Source organism: Phocoena phocoena, chromosome 19 (assembly GCF_963924675.1).
Source record: "Phocoena phocoena chromosome 19, mPhoPho1.1, whole genome shotgun sequence".
Taxonomy (NCBI): domain Eukaryota; kingdom Metazoa; phylum Chordata; class Mammalia; order Artiodactyla; family Phocoenidae; genus Phocoena; species Phocoena phocoena.
In genome coordinates, this window is record NC_089237.1 from 25780485 (window position 1) to 25797534 (window position 17050).

General features: G+C 45.0%; 2 protein-coding genes across 3 annotated transcripts; one reads left to right on the plus strand and one right to left on the minus strand.

Moving 5' to 3' along the window:
• Positions 1–3400: 3400 nt before the first annotated feature.
• On the minus strand, positions 3401–4728 carry LOC136138179 (C-C motif chemokine 3-like). The gene is made up of 3 exons (XM_065896788.1): positions 4653–4728; positions 3898–3994; positions 3401–3491 (listed from the first exon to the last, which is right to left on the minus strand). The coding sequence occupies exons 1-3, from the start codon at positions 4726–4728 to the stop codon at positions 3401–3403; spliced, it is 264 nt and encodes an 87-aa protein (XP_065752860.1).
• A 9173-nt stretch (positions 4729–13901) lies between these two features.
• Positions 13902–15669, plus strand: LOC136137940 (C-C motif chemokine 4). 2 transcript variants are annotated; one of them, XM_065896346.1, is made up of 3 exons: positions 13902–14053; positions 14556–14670; positions 15284–15669. In XM_065896346.1, exons 1-3 carry the CDS (start codon positions 13978–13980, stop codon positions 15369–15371), a joined length of 279 nt encoding a protein of 92 aa, XP_065752418.1. In that variant the 5' UTR covers positions 13902–13977; the 3' UTR covers positions 15372–15669. The 2 variants fall into 2 exon arrangements, with proteins under 2 accessions (XP_065752418.1, XP_065752419.1); XM_065896347.1 differs by having other exon boundaries at positions 13978–14053; positions 15296–15371.
• Positions 15670–17050: the final 1381 nt, after the last annotated feature.

Sequence of the window (17050 nt, forward strand, 5' to 3'; positions counted from 1 at the left end):
TGTCCCTAGATGCTGGAAGCCAGTAGAGAAGAAGTGATGACAGCCTCACTGCTTCTTTGGGGACAAAGTTTGTTCCTCTCATTCTCCTGATAGAATCTTCGCACTTGTCATGGTGTGGGTGGTAATGGTGTTAGGGGAATCGGGCCCCCGTAAAGGCAGGGGATTATAAAATGTTTTCTAGGAGGAGCTCTGTGTGTGTGTGTGCGCGCGTGTGTGCGCGTGTGCGGGTGATATGAAAGCCTTGGGCGAAAGGACTTGCTCCTTGTATTGTCCTCGTTATATAAAAGCCATTATGGCATCAAGACTGTGAGCTAAGCTGAGCTCTCTTTGTGTCAACTCAGAATCTCAACCAGAAAGTAGTTTTGATGGATGGAATATCACCTGTCGAGGGGTGGGTAAGATGAGACTGGAGAGGTGAGCGATACATGCTCATTGAAAACTAAATCAAATAAAAAGTACAGGAAATAAAAAGGAGGAGTCCCCATTCCTTTAAAGAAAAAAGAATAAAAATCCCATTTCCTCTAAGAAACCATAGTTAGCTATTTGATATGTATCTTTCCAAATATGTGCCTTTGTAAATATATATGTGTATCTGGTTTTTTAAAATAAAAGCAAAAATAATGTCATTTGATACATATAGTTCCGTAGCATGTATGTAGAGTATATATGCATATACTAGATGTAAACAGATATACCTTTTGCACCTAATATTATGGACACTTTCCATAGGTACAGATGTGTGTTATCCTTTTTACTAACCACAGAATAGTCCATTGGTGGGCATCTCAATTCTCTTCTGATGTAATCTTCTACTGGTTTAAATGGTTGTTCCCATTTGCTTGCTGTTTACAAACCGTGCTGCAAAGAATATCTTTGTGTCTATATATAGTCCTGTCCTCTGGCAGTGTTGCTACAAAACAGATTCCTAGAAATGGAATCAGGGCAAACGGTATCTTGGTCCAATGGTGCGTGCATTTTAACGTTTGCTTAGCAGTAGTGTTGAATTGTACTCTAAAAGTTTCATCACTACAATTCTAAACTAATTTGGGGTACAAAAATTAGATTATTTTAAACAACATGAAACAATTGTGGGTCATAAAAATTAATACATGTTTGGTTTCCACACAAGTCTTTAGCATTTCTCCTCCTTCTGCCGAAAGGACCCGAGCTCAGTGTACACTTCTTATAGTTATAACTCAGGCAACCTATCTATTAAATAACTGAGTTGTCACAGTAAACCTATAAACAGAATCCTGCTCCACATGTAGGCTGGTTATCTTTTCCTTCTCTAACATTAGCCATGTATTTTGTGGAGCATGGATTCTAGGAAAATAATGTACAATACACCTGTTACCATATGCAGATGTGCACTGCATTTGGAAAAGAGCAGTGAGTTCTATTGACTATTTCAGTGGTTCTCAGCTGTTAAAATGCATGTGGAACACCTGAAGCTTGGTAGAAATATCAATTCCCAGGTCCACACCTAAAAATTCTGACGTGAGTGGCTTAAACAATCATTGCTTGTAATTTGAGTACAGGTGGATTACATTTTGGGAAATAACTTGGTTACTGGTTAAGAGCAAAGTCTGTAGTTACATCAAAATCTAGTTTTGGAACTCAGTTGTGCCGCTTACTTGCTGTGTGATCTTGGCCAATTTGCTTAACCTCTCTGAGCCCCAGCCCCAGTTAATAGTGCTTAAACGATACTATTTCATTGTGAGGAGCAAATGAACACGGCAGAAAAAGCACTCAGCCTGGAGTAAGTCTCAAATATGTTAGTAACCGTTATTCAGAAAGTTTGATTTATCGTAAATATGTATTATGAATACTCTTCTTAATGGTATCCATTCATGTACATTATGATTTGATTCATAAAATAGTCGTAATTTAAATGTTCTGGAAATGTGGCTCCAGAGTGTTGACTGAAAAAAAATGCACAACCTAAAAGTTAAGAGTTAAGTTTTATTGACAGACAAAACTGAGCACTTAAGCCCAGGACACAGCACCTTAGATAACTCTGAGGGACTGCTCTGAAGAGGCAAGAGGGGAGCCGGGATATATAGGAGTTTTTGCAACAAAGACCAGGTAGTCGGAACATCAAAAGATTACTGTTAATTAAAGAAAACCAGCTGTCCCAGGTTAAGGGATTTAGTGCTTTTGTATGTATGGGAAGATGCAGGAGACTGGGCTCACTGAAATCATTCTTTGATATGAACCTCAGCTGTCTGGGGCCAGTATCCTGTGTTTTCTCATCCTGAGTTTCCCCAGGATGCACCATTGGGGGTGGCAGCAGCAGCTGACGGCTAGATGGTGGGCAACCTGTTTCTATCCTGAATTCCCTCAGGGCGTACCTCCGGAGGGGGGCGGCTGTAAGGGGATGGCTTGATGGCTGCAACATTCTTTGTTTACTGATACAGCAGGCAACATTTTTCATTCACAAGTGTAAAGCAGTGTAGCTCTGTGGTAGCCCCTTCCATCTCTCCCAATTTTCCTCCATTTCCTATCTTCCTATTCTTTAACCTACTATTCCTTTCAACCTGTGATTCTTTTTTTTAATTAATTTTTTTATTGGAGTATAGTTGATTTACAATGTTGTGTTAGTTTCTGCTGTATGGTAAAGTGAATCAGCCATACGTATACACATATCCACTCTCTTCTAGACTCCATTCCCATATAGGACATTACAGAGCACCAAATAGAGTTCCCTGTGCTATACAGTAGGTTCTTATTAGTTATCTTTTATATATAGTAGTGTGTATACGTCAATCTCAATCTCCCAATTTATCCCCCTCTTCCCCGTTGGTAACCATAAGTGTGTTTTCTATATCTGTGACTCAATTTCTGTTTTGTAAATAGGTTCACTTGTACCATTTTTCTAGATTCCACATATAAGCAATATCATGATATTTGTCTTTCAGAGAAAGTCAACCAGTGATTCTGATTTGCCAGATAAACAAAACCGAACTCAATGCCAGTTTACTTTTCAAAAGAGCATCTTTATTTTTTCACTTTGCTGAACGGAAACATCCAATACACGACTGTCAGTCTGGTGGCATTGGCACCATCTCTGTGTAGAACAAGCTGCCGACAGTCAATTGTCAGCAGAGTGCAAGTGAATGGGGAAGGGAAGGTCTGTGAAAAGGTGTCTTGGGCCCTCTTGGAGCACACAGTCCCAGACACAGTGGGACACTGAAATTAAATTACAAAAATTAAATATTAATATTATATATAAATAAGTTGCAATCTAAGTTAGGAGCGAGTCCCGGAGTGTTGCTGTTTGGAAACAAGCAGCACACAGGAGAGGTAGCTGTGGAGGTGACAGGGGTATTTCCAAGGCTCAGACCCCTGCTGCCCAGTCGGGCCACTGAGGTCACTGGGTTCCTCAAAACTTCCAGGCCACTCAGGCATTCAGCTCCAGGTCAGTGATGTATTCCTGGACCCGGTCCTCACTGGGGTTGGCACAGAGCTGCCGGCCTCTTTTGGTTTGGAAGCTTTGGAGAAGGACAAAAGAATTACACACTGAGGAATCCAGCAGGGGGATCCTGGGCTCCCTGAGGCCCCTCCACCCCTCTCTCCTGGGAGGCCCAGGGCCTGCCACTCCCTCGGGGACCCTCTGCCTACCTCAGTCCAGAGAGACGCTCTCCCTGACTCAGGGGGCCCCTCAGAGGATGCAGCCTCCTTCTTCCCCTCCCTCCCTCTGGGCTGGCCTAGCACCCCCTGACTCTGCAAGCCTGGCCAGGTCAGGTCACAGCTCAGAGACCTGGGTCCTGTATACTTGATAGGCCCCGGCGGGCTGGGCTTGCCAGGATGGCACCCCTGGCCTGTCTGTGCCCTTGGGTGCTGACTCCCATCCAACATCCCATCTCCCCAGAGGTGGGCAGGAAGACTGGCACTTACGTGACACCGGGCTTGGAGCACTGGCTGCTGGTCTCAAAATAGTCAGCTGCGAATTCGCGAGGAAGCTGCCAGGCATTATAGGAGAAGGAGCAGCAGCCTCAGCTGTGGAGGAGGGGACAGAATGAGGCTGAGTCATAGTTCAGAACAGGATGAGGAAGACTCGGAAGGAGAGAGACAGCCTGGCTTAGGGCACAGACTGGGAGACAGGTCACTGGAAGACTCTGGGCATTTTCCCCTAGAAATATCCCTGTCTCTGTCCTTGTTTCTGTCTGCATCCTTCTTTATTTTTGACTCTTCACTGTGGGCTCTCTCTTTCTCTGTGTGCTCCAGGCATCCAAACAGACTGTTCTTATCACATCTCCCTTCAGGAAATTGTTTCTGGTTCAAGAAGTCACACCCCAGCAAAAGAAAAACCTTGGACAGCTCTCATGAGACATCCAAGGGACAAACTCTTGGGGGGACTTAGCGTGAGTTACTGGAAGACTGACACCATGGGGCGGTAACCAAATTTGGACTCTGCCTCTTGCCAACTCTTTTGTTTAGGTCCCCATTTTACCGTCTGTAAAATGGGACTGTAACTCCCCAACCCTGGCTCCAGATCTGAGGACCCCTTTATAAAGATAAAAATTAAAATCTTGAAGAGAAAGGCCAAAATGTTTCATAAGCCTTTAAGAAGATCTTTATTTTCTCTTGGGGGCTCTCAAGGCCAAGTAAAGTTTGGTGTGGGGACCCCTGCAACTACTGCACAGACTCACATGGTGCCGAGAAGACCTGGCTGCAGAGGGCCATGGGGCAGAGGAGGACGGCGAGGGCAGCAGCGGGCACCTTCATGATGCTGAGCAGACAGAGTGTGGCCTTGAGTGTGGGACTGGGTGCTCGCTGCTGCCTGCGTCCTTCTTTAGTGAGAGGCCGTCTCCCCAGCCCTTTATAGGCAGCCCTGATGGATGGGGAAATGGAATCTGGGAGTGAGGAAGGAAATTTTTAAGCATCGTGATGCTTTCACACTGTTTCATAACTCAGGGTCCGCGGCAACCACAGGGGCTCAGGATATCCAAGAATAGCAGCTGTCAGCTACGAGTCTCAGCCCGCAACGCATGGCTTGTTCTGGTTTCATGTGAGGAAATGGTTTCCCCTGTGAGCAGCGGCAGAGGGGTGTGTGTCCATCCAAGGCTATTCTCAGCCGGTCCCTTCCCCTCACGACTTCTCCAGCTCTGACCTTTCCACAGAGCTGAAACTGCTGCGTTTCCCCAGCTGCTCTAACCACAAGGACAGGGCAGGTGTGATACCGCCCTGGAGGGTGGCACAAGCTTCCCTTGGATGCAAGGGACTTAATCAAGGAATCCACGCTAGGGGACTAGGAAGCATGAGGTCATGTTTCCGTCACGTGTCCAGTCATCAGTCACCGAGTGACCGGGGGCACTGGGTTAAACACTAGTTGAAAATCATGAAGAGGCATTAGATGTGGGTGTTAATGTGTCAGAAGCCTAAAAATATTTATACCCACTAACCTAGAGATTGCATTTCTAGGAAAGAGTTCTAAAGAAACGGGCCCAAATATGGAGGCATCTTCAGGCAGGAAGGTGCTGGCCCAGCAACATTTATAACTCTAAATAAGGAAACCTAAATTTTCCTCTCTCAGGGAATGATAAACTCAGTTATGATATATCCACTGGAATGTTTGTTATTAAGCCCTTAAACTAAATGAAGTAGCATAAATATAACCATAGCATCAGTTGTCAAAAAGTAAGATAAAAATCATACCAACTGTATAAGATGAAGAATTATACAAATATATATGTGCATATGCGTATATACACATATACGATAAATATTGTAACCATAAATTGTGTGTGTGTATACACACACACAGATATATGGTCTAGGCGTGGAAAAAACAAAAAGCATTGGAAATAAATGCCCAGAGCATCATTAGTACTTAACGCTGTGTGACAGATGAATGGGCGATTTTGTTTTCCTTTTTTTCTGGAATTCTCTCTTTTTTTTTTTTTTGGAGTAAGAATGTATTACCTTCCTGGTCAGCCCACAGATTTATGAACACATTCTGTCTTAAAACATTTCCAACACCACCGGTTGGAAGGTAGGTTGTTGGCAGATGTTTAATTTGAAAGAATTTTTGGATAAATATACTAAGGTTTCTTTCGAATGTCCTTTGCTAAAATGAAGTCTTGATTTCCATTTCTCCGAACTATTTTGAGGAACCTGTAAGATTACATAAGTAATGCCAAATTCGGAGCAGTGTTCCTTTCCTATTCTTTTCAACTCATAATTTCAGTGGTGTGAAAGAGTCTACTTTCTTAGCCAGATGTATATATTTTCTTTTCCATCCTTTATTATTACAGAATTAGTGGGCATAAATCACATTTTACATTGAGAAATAGATTTAGTTCTTTCTAGTGATCTTTTAAAAAATGTTATTGATGTATAGTTGATTTACAATATTGTGTTAATTTCTGCTGTACAGCAAAGTGATTCAGTTATACACACATATATATCTATATATTCTTTTGAATTATGATTTATCCTTTCTAATGATCTTTATCCTCTAGGTGCCCCCAGTCTAGTAGGAGCAGGTAGAGTATAAACAGGTAACCACAGCACTTAACAGAAACTGCTAAGATTCTCAGGAGAAAAATAAATGAAAGCTCAGAATGTGAGGAAGAGGGAGTCATGGTCTCCCTTGGGAGGATAGGGAAAGGCGTCACGGAAGGGATGGAATTTTGATTGGGTCTTGAAAGAGACGCAGGATTTGAACATATATAGATGGTGTGGCAGTAGATGGCTTGGCCTGCTAATGCAGAGTCACAGGTGTGAAATTGCTGGGTCAGAGGGAGGAGTGAGTCCTTCAGAGTAGCTGCACAGTGGAGGGGCAAATATGGATGAAGAAGCTGCATTAGGATCAAACCAAGAGGGCTTTGAATTCCCCCAAAAGGAGTTAGAACAACGGAGGAGATAAGACGTGAGCAAAGTGAGACCACACCTGAGGAATTCTGTCCTTCCTGTGTCCGTAGAGTTACTTCTCTTAAAACACATGGGCTGTGTTTCCATCCCATCCCTATGATTGCTAATGCTGGTCCGAGGGAGATGCAGCAAAGGCAAGATTTGGGGCAATGGCAGGTTTCACTGGGGCTGTAGCATCCAGCTGTCTTCCTTTGTTACTGTCAATTCCAGAAAATGGAGTCTATCATTTGCTTCACTGGAAACTCCAGGTCACAGACAATGCCTCCTCCTCACGTCCACCCCCTCTGCCCCAGCCCTCAGTCGATACCCTGAATTGAATTCCCTCATTTACTTCTTGGGGGAACCCCCTTCACACTCGTGATTTAGTTTCTGAGAGCAGGCGTCTCTGAGTTGAGGAGGTTGAGAAGAAGGAAATGGAAACTGCTGAATCAGTCACGTTTCTGATAACGGACTTTATTATTTAGCTCTGCCATTACAGCACTTTCCACATTGTGTGACAGTTATCTTTGTAATTGTCTCTTCAAAAATCTAGACCTGTTGATTTTATTTATTTTTAGATTATTATTGGAGTATAGTGGATTTACAATGTTGTGTTAGTTTCTGGTGTACAGCAAAGTGATTCAGTTATATATATTCTTTCATATTCTTTTCTGTTAAGGTTTATTCCAAGATATTGGAATATAGTTCCCTGTGCTATAAGTAGGTCCTTGTTATTTTATATATAGTAGTTTGTATCTACTAATCCCAAACTCCTTAATTTATCCCTTCCACAACCCTGCCCCTGCCTTTCCCCTTCGGTAACCATAAGTTTGTTTTCTATGTCTGTGAGTCGGTTTCTGTTTTATAAATAAGTTCATTTGTATCATAGTTTAGATTCCACATATAAGTGATATCGTACGATATCTGTCTTTCTCTGACTTACTCACTTAGCATGGTAATCGCTAGGTCCATCCATGTTGCAGCAAATGGCATTATTTCATTCTTTATGGCTGAGTAGTATTCCATTGTGCGCCTGTGTGTGTGTGTGTGTGTGTTTGTGTGTCTGTATACCACATCTTCTTTATCCATTCATCTGTCAATAGACATTTAGGTTGCTTCCACGTCTTAGCTATTGAAAATAGTTCTGCTGTGAACATTGGGGTGCTTATTTCTTTTTGAATTAGAGTTTTCATCTTTTCTGGATACATGCCCAGGAGTGGGATTTCTGGATCATATGGTAACTCTATTTTTTGTTATTTAAGGAACCTCCATACTGTTTTCCATAGTGGTTGTACAAATTTATATTCCCACCAACAGTGTAGGAGGGTTCCCTTTTCTCCACACCCTCTCCAGCATTTATTATTTGTAGACATTTTAATGATGGCCATTTTGACCGGTGTGAGGTGATACCTCATTGTACTTTTGATTTGCATTTCTCTAATGATTAGTGATGTTGAGCATCTTTTCGTGTGCCTATTGAATGTCCTGTTGATTTTAAACCAAATTCATACCATGTCTTGGTGGACTTAAACCAAATTCTAGCACATGTTGATTATAACATGGTTAATTTTCTGACATAGTCTCTATGTCTTATAATTCTATTCTTTTTGATAAATATAAAATTCTATCTTAGTGATTATATATTTGTAAGATTTTTTCATATCAGTCCTAAAACCAGGAAATAGCTCTTTGTCATATATGTTTTTATTTGAATCAGGAAAGTAACATACTTGTATGCAAAGTATGTGCTCCATATGCACATATGTAATGAATAATGTAAGGAAACCTTAGGATGGATGAGTTGGAAGGGTCTCAGAAATATCCAAGGAGGTAAATTAATGTTCCCAGGTAAAATGACTTGCCCAGGATCAGAGAGATGGAATTAGTCAGTTTTACATTTCAGTGTCTACATTATTTAACAATGTATCTCCAACAGTAATCGCAATGCATTAATAAGTATTTGGTGAATGAATGGTTCATTGATTTGACGAACAGTATGTATTATGCCCAACGTCTCACTAGGGAGTTGAAATACTAATATTATATAAAGGATCAGAAAGGCCATGGTGTCAAGGTCTTGATCTTTGGGGACCACCAAGATCTCTTAAGTGGTGATCACAGAAACTGGCCAATGGTCAACATGGTGGATCCTTCAGCATGGAGGGCCTTGATTTGTGTCCTAGCTTTCTGGTTCATTCCAGCCTCTTTGAGGCCCCACCTCAGTCCAGCAGAACATCCCAGCCACGAGAACAGGGAATTCTGGCTGAATATTTCAAGTAATCTATTTTATATATTTTAAAAAGCACGGGTCTCTTGTTCTTTACCTGAATGACCCCACCCTCACACTCTTCCTGGTTAATCATCCTTCAAGTCTCAGCTCAATTTAGAATAGAGGAAGGTTAGAACAACCTGAATGGGCTAAGTAACAGATTGGTTAAATATAAATTTTGGTATAAAAGTTTGGAGTATCCCCACACTGAAACATCATGCATGCTAATTTTGTTTCTTACAAAGTTTTCTTTTTTATTAAATTTATTTATTTTTGGCTGCGTTGGGTCTTCGCTGCTGTGCGCAGGCTTTCTCTAGTTGCGGTGAGCAGGGGCCGCTCTTCGTTGTGGTGCATGGGCTTCTCATTGTCATGGCTTCTCTTGTTGCAGAGCACGGGCTCTAGGCGCGCAGGCTTCAGTAGTTGTGGCACGCGGGCTCAGTAGTTGTGGTACACGGGCTTAGTTGCTCCGCGGCATGTGGGATCTTCCCGGACCAGGGCTCAAACCCGTGTCCCCTGCACTGGCAGGCGGATTCTTAACCACTGCGCCACCAGGGGAGCCCTGCCCTTCACCTTTGACAGCTAAAGAGCAGGCTGTGGCTGGTGACAGAGGCACATTTCCACTTTAAGAAGATTGGGACCATCACTGATAAATGGCTTCAACCAGCTCACTGTCCTATGGACTCCATCCTGAACCCTGCACTTCGAATAATTATGTACTTATTTCTTCAATCTGCAATCCAGTTTCTGCTCCCATTCTCTCCAAGGGATTTGGCTACCATATTGGCAAGACTAAAGGATTTACCTTTTCTTAGTTTATTGTCTTGGCAGAACGACCATATATTCCAGATCCCCTTGGCTTTGCAGTTGCAACATTCACTCACAAGGAATTCTCTAGTTCCGGGCACTCCACTTCCTAGTGGCTAAGTCTCTTGGTCCCGACACCCAGTGGTCTCTCCTACACTTGCATCTCAGCACTCTCCTTCCACAAAAGCACAGCATGTCGGGATTGCCCACCTCTGCTTCCCGCCCCTCAGCAGGATTGTAATCTCTTCTGAGAGTCTGGTACCTTCAGAGACTTCCCACCTGTGATCTCAAAGGGTCACACCCGTCAAAGAAGTTTGGTCATCTCTGGACCAGGAGTTGGAAGAAATTGGGTCTTGACACATATCCTATGTAACCTTAATCAAGTATTTTAACTTTTCTAGGTCTTGCTTCCTAATCTGAGCCATGGCAAAACAGATTGGGATCAGGTAAAACCATAGACATGGATATGCTGAGGGAAATCCAAAGACCTTTGGAAGGTCTTGTTACTGCTGTGGCCACTGGTCCTGCTTTCAGGACCACTGGGGAGGCTGGGAGGACAAAATGACAAAACAGACGTGAAAATTCCCAGGATGGAGTTTCGAGCACAGTGGCCGTCAAGGGCGTGGGAGGGGAAACCTCTTATCAGCACGAGTGAGGGGAAATGGAGGGCTTCCCTGCTCAGGAGTGAGGGGGTGGCCCACAGTATGCCCGTGGGGCTCTCTGGAACCATGGTTAACTCTCGCTGTCACTTCTCACATCCCTGAGCTGGAAAGAGCTGAGTCCTAGAATAGTATCCTTTACCATGAAACCACTGGGCATGTGGGTTGAGGAAGGAGGAGGAGGAGCGATTCCCATCAAGGCTGGGGAATCCTATTCTGGATAGAGTGTCAGATGCCTAGTTAATTCATACTTCATTTGGCTAAATGGACTTCATGTCCAGAGTCCATGTTACCTATCACACCCCCTCCCATTAAAACTGGTAGTCTGAGCTGCCTCTGGACACTTATTAATACCTACTGTGTAGGGCTTCCCTGGTGGCGCAGTGGTTAAGAACCCGCCTGCCAATGCAGGGGACATGGGTTCAAGCCCTGGTCCGGGAAGATCCCACATGCCACGGAGCAGCTAAGCCTGTCCGCCACAACTACTGAGCCTGCACTCTACAGCCCGCAAAGCAAAACTACTGAGCCCAAGTGCCACAATGACTGAAGCCCGCGTGCCTAGAGCCTATGCTCTGCAACAAGAGAAGCCACCCAGTGAGAAGCTCAAGCACTGCAACGAAGTGTAGCCCCCGCTCACCACAACTAGAGAAAAGCTCATGCACAGCAAACAAAGACCCAAGGCAGCCAAAAATAAAAATAAATAAATAAATTAAAAAAAATACCTACTGTGTGAACAGAGATAAGCATAACCCAGTTTCTGCATTAAGGAACTCCCTTTCTAGGAGCGGAGACAACCAAGTAGACAGATATTTTATAGGTGATGTGATGGAGGTAGCACAAAGGGAGGTACAGAATTCAGTTGGAAGAGAGGTCAGGGAAGGTTCTCTAGAGGAGATGAGCACTTTTTTGGTTGTGTATTTGAGAGGCATTTGTTATCATTCTCTATCGACTATTACTTAGAAATGGCCTCAATGTATAAACCTTGGAGGCCATTGATTTAGCTAAACATTTTGACACAAGCCTTTGTACTCTCTGTGTGAACGTTCACTGGTGTGAACACAGCATTATTGTTAAGACCTTCATGAATAAAAAAATTTTGCCTGCATGAGCCCAAGATCAAATCTAAGGCGAGGAGGCAAAAATCAACAAACGCACTGCGTGGCTAATCACCCACTCTTATCTATCATCATTCTTCTTATGTATTTTCATAAGAGTTATGTCCTTCCATGGCTTGAAGATCAGCGCTCCCCACTCATGTAGACGGAGGTCTCCACGTCAAGGGCTCTTCCTTAGTGCACAGTGGATTTAGTCTTGACCTGGAACTATTCATTTACAGCCAAGAGATGGTTTTCTCCATCCTTTGGGCTCTCTGACATTTTGTTTCTACCTCCGACATGACACATACCTTATTCCATCTCACGAGATAGTGATTTCTGTCACTGCCAGCACCATCACTAGACTAAGGACTCTGAGGGCAGCGATGGGTCGTCATTCAGCTCTGTCTGTCCTGACAAAGAACAGGTGACTACTCAATTGGGTTGAATGGAAATGCCAGGATAACAAAGTCTGTGTAGATTCCGGGTACCACAAGACACATCCTTCTTCCCTTGAAGCAAGGTTCTTGACGCATGAACATGAAACTCCATCAACCAGGAGAGACCACGAGAGATACTTGCATAAGTGATACCAGAGATTGTAGAGTGTTAGGGTTGGGGATGGGGGTCTTGGTGAAGATCAGAACACCTGAAGCGAGACTCACAGGAAGAAAGGAGTGAGGACAGAAAGGATAAAGAAAAGAAGTACAGTCTGTGTGCATGTGTAGGTGGTGGGAGCAGGGAGAGAGGAGAGGGATGAAGTAGGAAGACATTGTACTTTATTTAGTGACACCGAAATGCTCCGAGATGCTGCTCTGACTCCTTCTATCCCACATCTCTACAGCACCCGGGAGGCCTGGCTCCCTCTTTTCACTCTTCATTCTTCCTTTTCAAAGCAGAGGCAGGTAGCAATGTGGGACTGCGGGTGAGCAGGTGGATCAGAGTGGTTGAGCTGAAGGTGGATAGAGGTCTTGATCCTATCATCCTAATGGCCCTCATTTGCCCTGATTCGTGCACTATTGTATTCCTGGCCTTTGGAAGCTTCATGTAGTCACCTTCAGGCCCACAGGCAGCTGCCGAACCAGGCAGGGCTTTAGAAGAACACAGGGAATTCCCTGTGGATGTCTGGGAAACACCCACAGGCTTAGATTATATACTTTACCTGTAACATAGATGAATTCATTGCCAGCTTTATCCAATTCCATTTTTATACTGGAAGAACATTCTTTATCTGGGTCTTCTAAACGTGATTCTTCCTGATTTCTTTCTCCTGTTCCGTTATTGGCCCAAGGGAGCGCACTGAGATCTTGATTTCTTTTGCATTCTTTGGGACAGATGGACCACACCCCTTTCCTGTATTCAGCCCTGATAAGATGGGTCTTTGTGTGTGGCGTGGCCCCTAGGTGGCCAGCAGTTTCTCTCTCTGTGGTCACGTTCTATATTTGTTCTGGAGATGACAGGGTAGAAAGAAAATGGATTTTAGCGTCAGATGAACCTCAGTCCAAATCTTGGCACTGCCACTTAACAGCTGTGTGGCCTTGAGATTATCACTGAACTCTGTTCTGCCCTCTGAATCTCGTTGCCTCAGGGGAATAATCACACCCTGCTCAGGGTTATGGTAGGGTTAGATATATGTGTATAACGCAGCTTGCCTAGTGCCTGACACATAGTGTAGAAGCTACACTTCTGCTGGGGCCTTCTGCACGCTGGACAGAAGCTGGACACTTCCGTGATGCCCAAGGAAATATACAGGGCACTAAAGTTGCTCTGCCTAGCAGAAGGAGGCCTGCAGTGGGACATGGAATCCTGGCTTCCTCCCCTTCTCGGGGCCAGGCCTGCGGCTACCCTAGGAAGACTGACGTGAAGTCTCTAGCTTCTGGAGGTGCTAACCACTAAGAGCATACAAGCCCCTTCTAGTAGGTGTGAAGGTTCTATCTTTCTTGTTGGGTTTGCAATTCTCCCCCAAGCCTCAGTCACTGCCTTTGGTATACCACTTCCCTCTAGGGTTCAGCCCACTCCTTCTCTCCTACACCTCCCTCCGCTTTCCTCCGTGATGACACTGCTGGGGAAAAGAAAGCTGTGCAGAGGTCCTCAGCCAGCTAGCTTCAGTTTCCTTATTGGCACCATGACATCATCTGTACCCTGGAAATTCCACTCTCCCCCATCTCTGTCCCAGGCCTCAGAGTTCCTATAAAGAAGGGCTCCCAACTCAGTATCAACACAGAGCACAGAAGGGTTCTGAAGCTTCTGGGTTCTGCGGTCCAAGCTCCAGGCAAGTCTCTCCTCAACCAAGACCATGAAGCTCTGCATGACTGTCCTCTCCTTCCTCGTGCTCGCAGCTGCTTTCTGCTCTCTGGCACTCTCAGCACCAAGTAAGTCCATTCTTCCAGCTGCCACTGAGTCAGGACGTAGGCAGCGCTGACTTCTAGTTGGGGCTGGTCCAACACTAACATCTGGGGATGAGACAAGGGAGCAGGGAAGATTCCTAAGTAGCCTGCAGGTAAACGTAGAGTCTGGTAGACACTCAGTAAGATTCAAGTTCCTGTTTTCTTAAGAAATAGCAACCCATAGGCTGGTTTAGGCAAGTCCCTGTCTCTCTCTGTGCCTTGGTTTCCCCATCTGTAAAATGAAGGGAGTTAGACCTGTGCTCTAAGACCCAGTACAGCCTGACCCTTCTAGAATCCTTTCATGGTCTTCTCCTAGGATTCTCTATCCAGAATAAGACTCCTACTCAGAGTGGGTGGGATTAGATACAAGGGACCATATTTGGGGACCTGGCAGATCCACAGGGATGCCCTTTGAATATCTATAACTAGAAGCCAAAATGAATAGCTCTGGGTGGAGCTTCTGTCTCACCTCGGCCTTTCTTCCCAGTGGGCTCAGACCCTCCCACTGCCTGCTGCTTCTCTTACACCGTGCGGAAGCTGCCTCGCAACTTTGTGATCGATTATTACGAGACCAGCAGTCTCTGCTCCCAGCCAGCTGTGGTGTGAGTATCAACCCTGGGGCCTTTCTTGGAGGCGAGGGTGAGGGCAGGATTAGAAAAGGGGGCCTGTTTGAGGTGAGGGGAGATGAAGCAGTAGTCATGACTTCCTATGACATGGGCCTGTTTGAGGTGAGGGGAGGCAGGTGTCAGGGCTGAAGGCCTCCCTGAAAGCAGTGAGGAACAGGTCATGATGTCACCTGCTGAGACCTGGAGAGGGCTGGGTGGGAGCTAAAGGAGGGGAAGGTGCTTTCTGGGGAGGAGCTTAGCTAGAGGCCAGGAAAACAGGGAAGGTCAAAAAGATGATGGAAGATGTGGGCTGAATTCTTAAACCATACTTAGAAAACACGTGCCAAAGTCATTGCTAGAGGCAGCAGGGAATGAATGGGGAGATATGTCCACATTGATGGCAAAACTCATTGGTTCCTAATCTGGGCAACTCAGGAGGCCACAGCTAAACCCAAGGAGGAAGTTACAAGGAATCAGGTCCCAGCAGCACCCCAGGAAGGGTCTTCTCACCCACTAGGCTGTCCAGCATGAGCCATGGTGAAGGACAGGGGGATACCTGCCACAGGCAAGGTCCCGTGGGATTCTAACCTGTCCACTCTTTGCTCCACAGATTCCAAACCAGAAAGGGCAGGCAGGTGTGCGCCAACCCCAGTGATCCCTGGGTCCAGGAGTACATGGATGACCTTGAACTGAACTGAGCTGCTCTGAGGCCGGGGCAAGTGTTCTGCAGGAAAGATCACCTGAGCCCGACACTTCTCAGCAAGACGCACCCTCTCCACACTCACGACCCCTCCCGGTAGTCCCTGTTCCTTCTCTTAATTTAATCTTTATTACGTACTATGTTATTATTGTATTTGGTGTTGTTTCCCACTATTTATGTTTGTTTTGCCAAAGGACATGTGTCCCCCATGGGGATGGTCCACCATCACTGTTTCTCTGCTCTGGCGGATACGTGGATAATGCAATTGAGTCCAAGTGTTAATAAAACTTTTTAAAAACGCGGACAGTTTCTTTGTGTTTTAATTTGATTTGCGGTAAAGGGAATTACCTGCTATTATGAATAGTTTCCAAACACAATAAGAATGGGCAATTACTGAGTCCTTAATATGGGCTCAAATGTCTAGAGATACAAACTTCACTTAATACTTTTAGCAAGGATTTTAACACCCTTATGAAGTAGGGACGGTTATCCTCAATTTTACGGATGTAGAAACAGAGGCACAGAGGTGATGTGACTTGCTAAGGCATGTAGGTCTGCTTGGGGTGCACCATGAAAGGCTGATCCAAAAAGATACCTGTGCTGCTGAGGGCTATCATTTCAACATCTTGTAGGGAAGCTGTAAATAGGAAGAGCAGCACAACAGAGAGGGAAGATAAAGTAGCTCAGAATCAGAAAAGTGGGCCTCCGTCACTCACTATCATTAAGAAAGTCATCTTGGGGGCTTCCCTGGTGGCGCAGTGGTTGAGACTCCGCCTGCCGTTGCAGGGGACACAGGTTCGTGCCCCGGTCCGGGAAGATCCCACATGCCGCGGAGCGGCTGGGCCCGTGAGCCATGGCCGCTGAGCCTGCGCATCCGGAACCTGTGCTCCGCAACGGGAGAGGCCACAACAGTGAGAGGCCCGCGTACCGCAAAAAAAAAAAAGAAAAAAGAAAGTCATCTTGTCTCATTGGACCTCAATTTTCACCCCTGTAAAGTGGGAGTGATATTATTCACTTTGAAGGGGTGTTATGATATGATGTGTAAAGCTCTCTTCATGGGGCCTGGTGCCTGGAAGTTTCTCTCTTTCCCTCTCTGAGCCTCAGCTTTTTCACTTAAAATGGGCTATAGTGTCTATCCTCCCAGGGTCATCAGGCAGATTAGATTAGTGGATCGGCCCTCTAGAGCCAAAGCAAATGCAAAGTGTGGTCATGAGGACAAAAGAACAGATGTCAGATTTGGTTCTAGAGTGTGATGGGAGTAACCCAAGGCCACTTAACAACCCTTCGGTCATGACTTCCTATGGCATGGGTCAGGCAGAACATGACTCTCAAGTAGAATTACATGCACAATTAAATCTTGATTCACAAGCTGGGAGGAACCTCTCAGACCATCTGGTCCAGCCCTATCATAGTACAGAAACTGAGGAATAAGAACTGAGAAGTGACTTTCTAAAGGCCACCCAGAGAGCATCAAGGCCAGTGTCAAGCCCCAGGTTAGTCCCCTTTTTTGTGCTCGTTGTGACATGCCTCCATGGTCCCCAAAAGGACAGCTCATCGTGTAAGTAGGGTAAAGAGGGAGCTACGTCAAAATTGTTTGTGTTCGTTTTTTTTTTATTGAACTATAGTTGATCTATAATGTGTTGTTTCAGGTGTACAACAAAGTGATTCAGTTATATA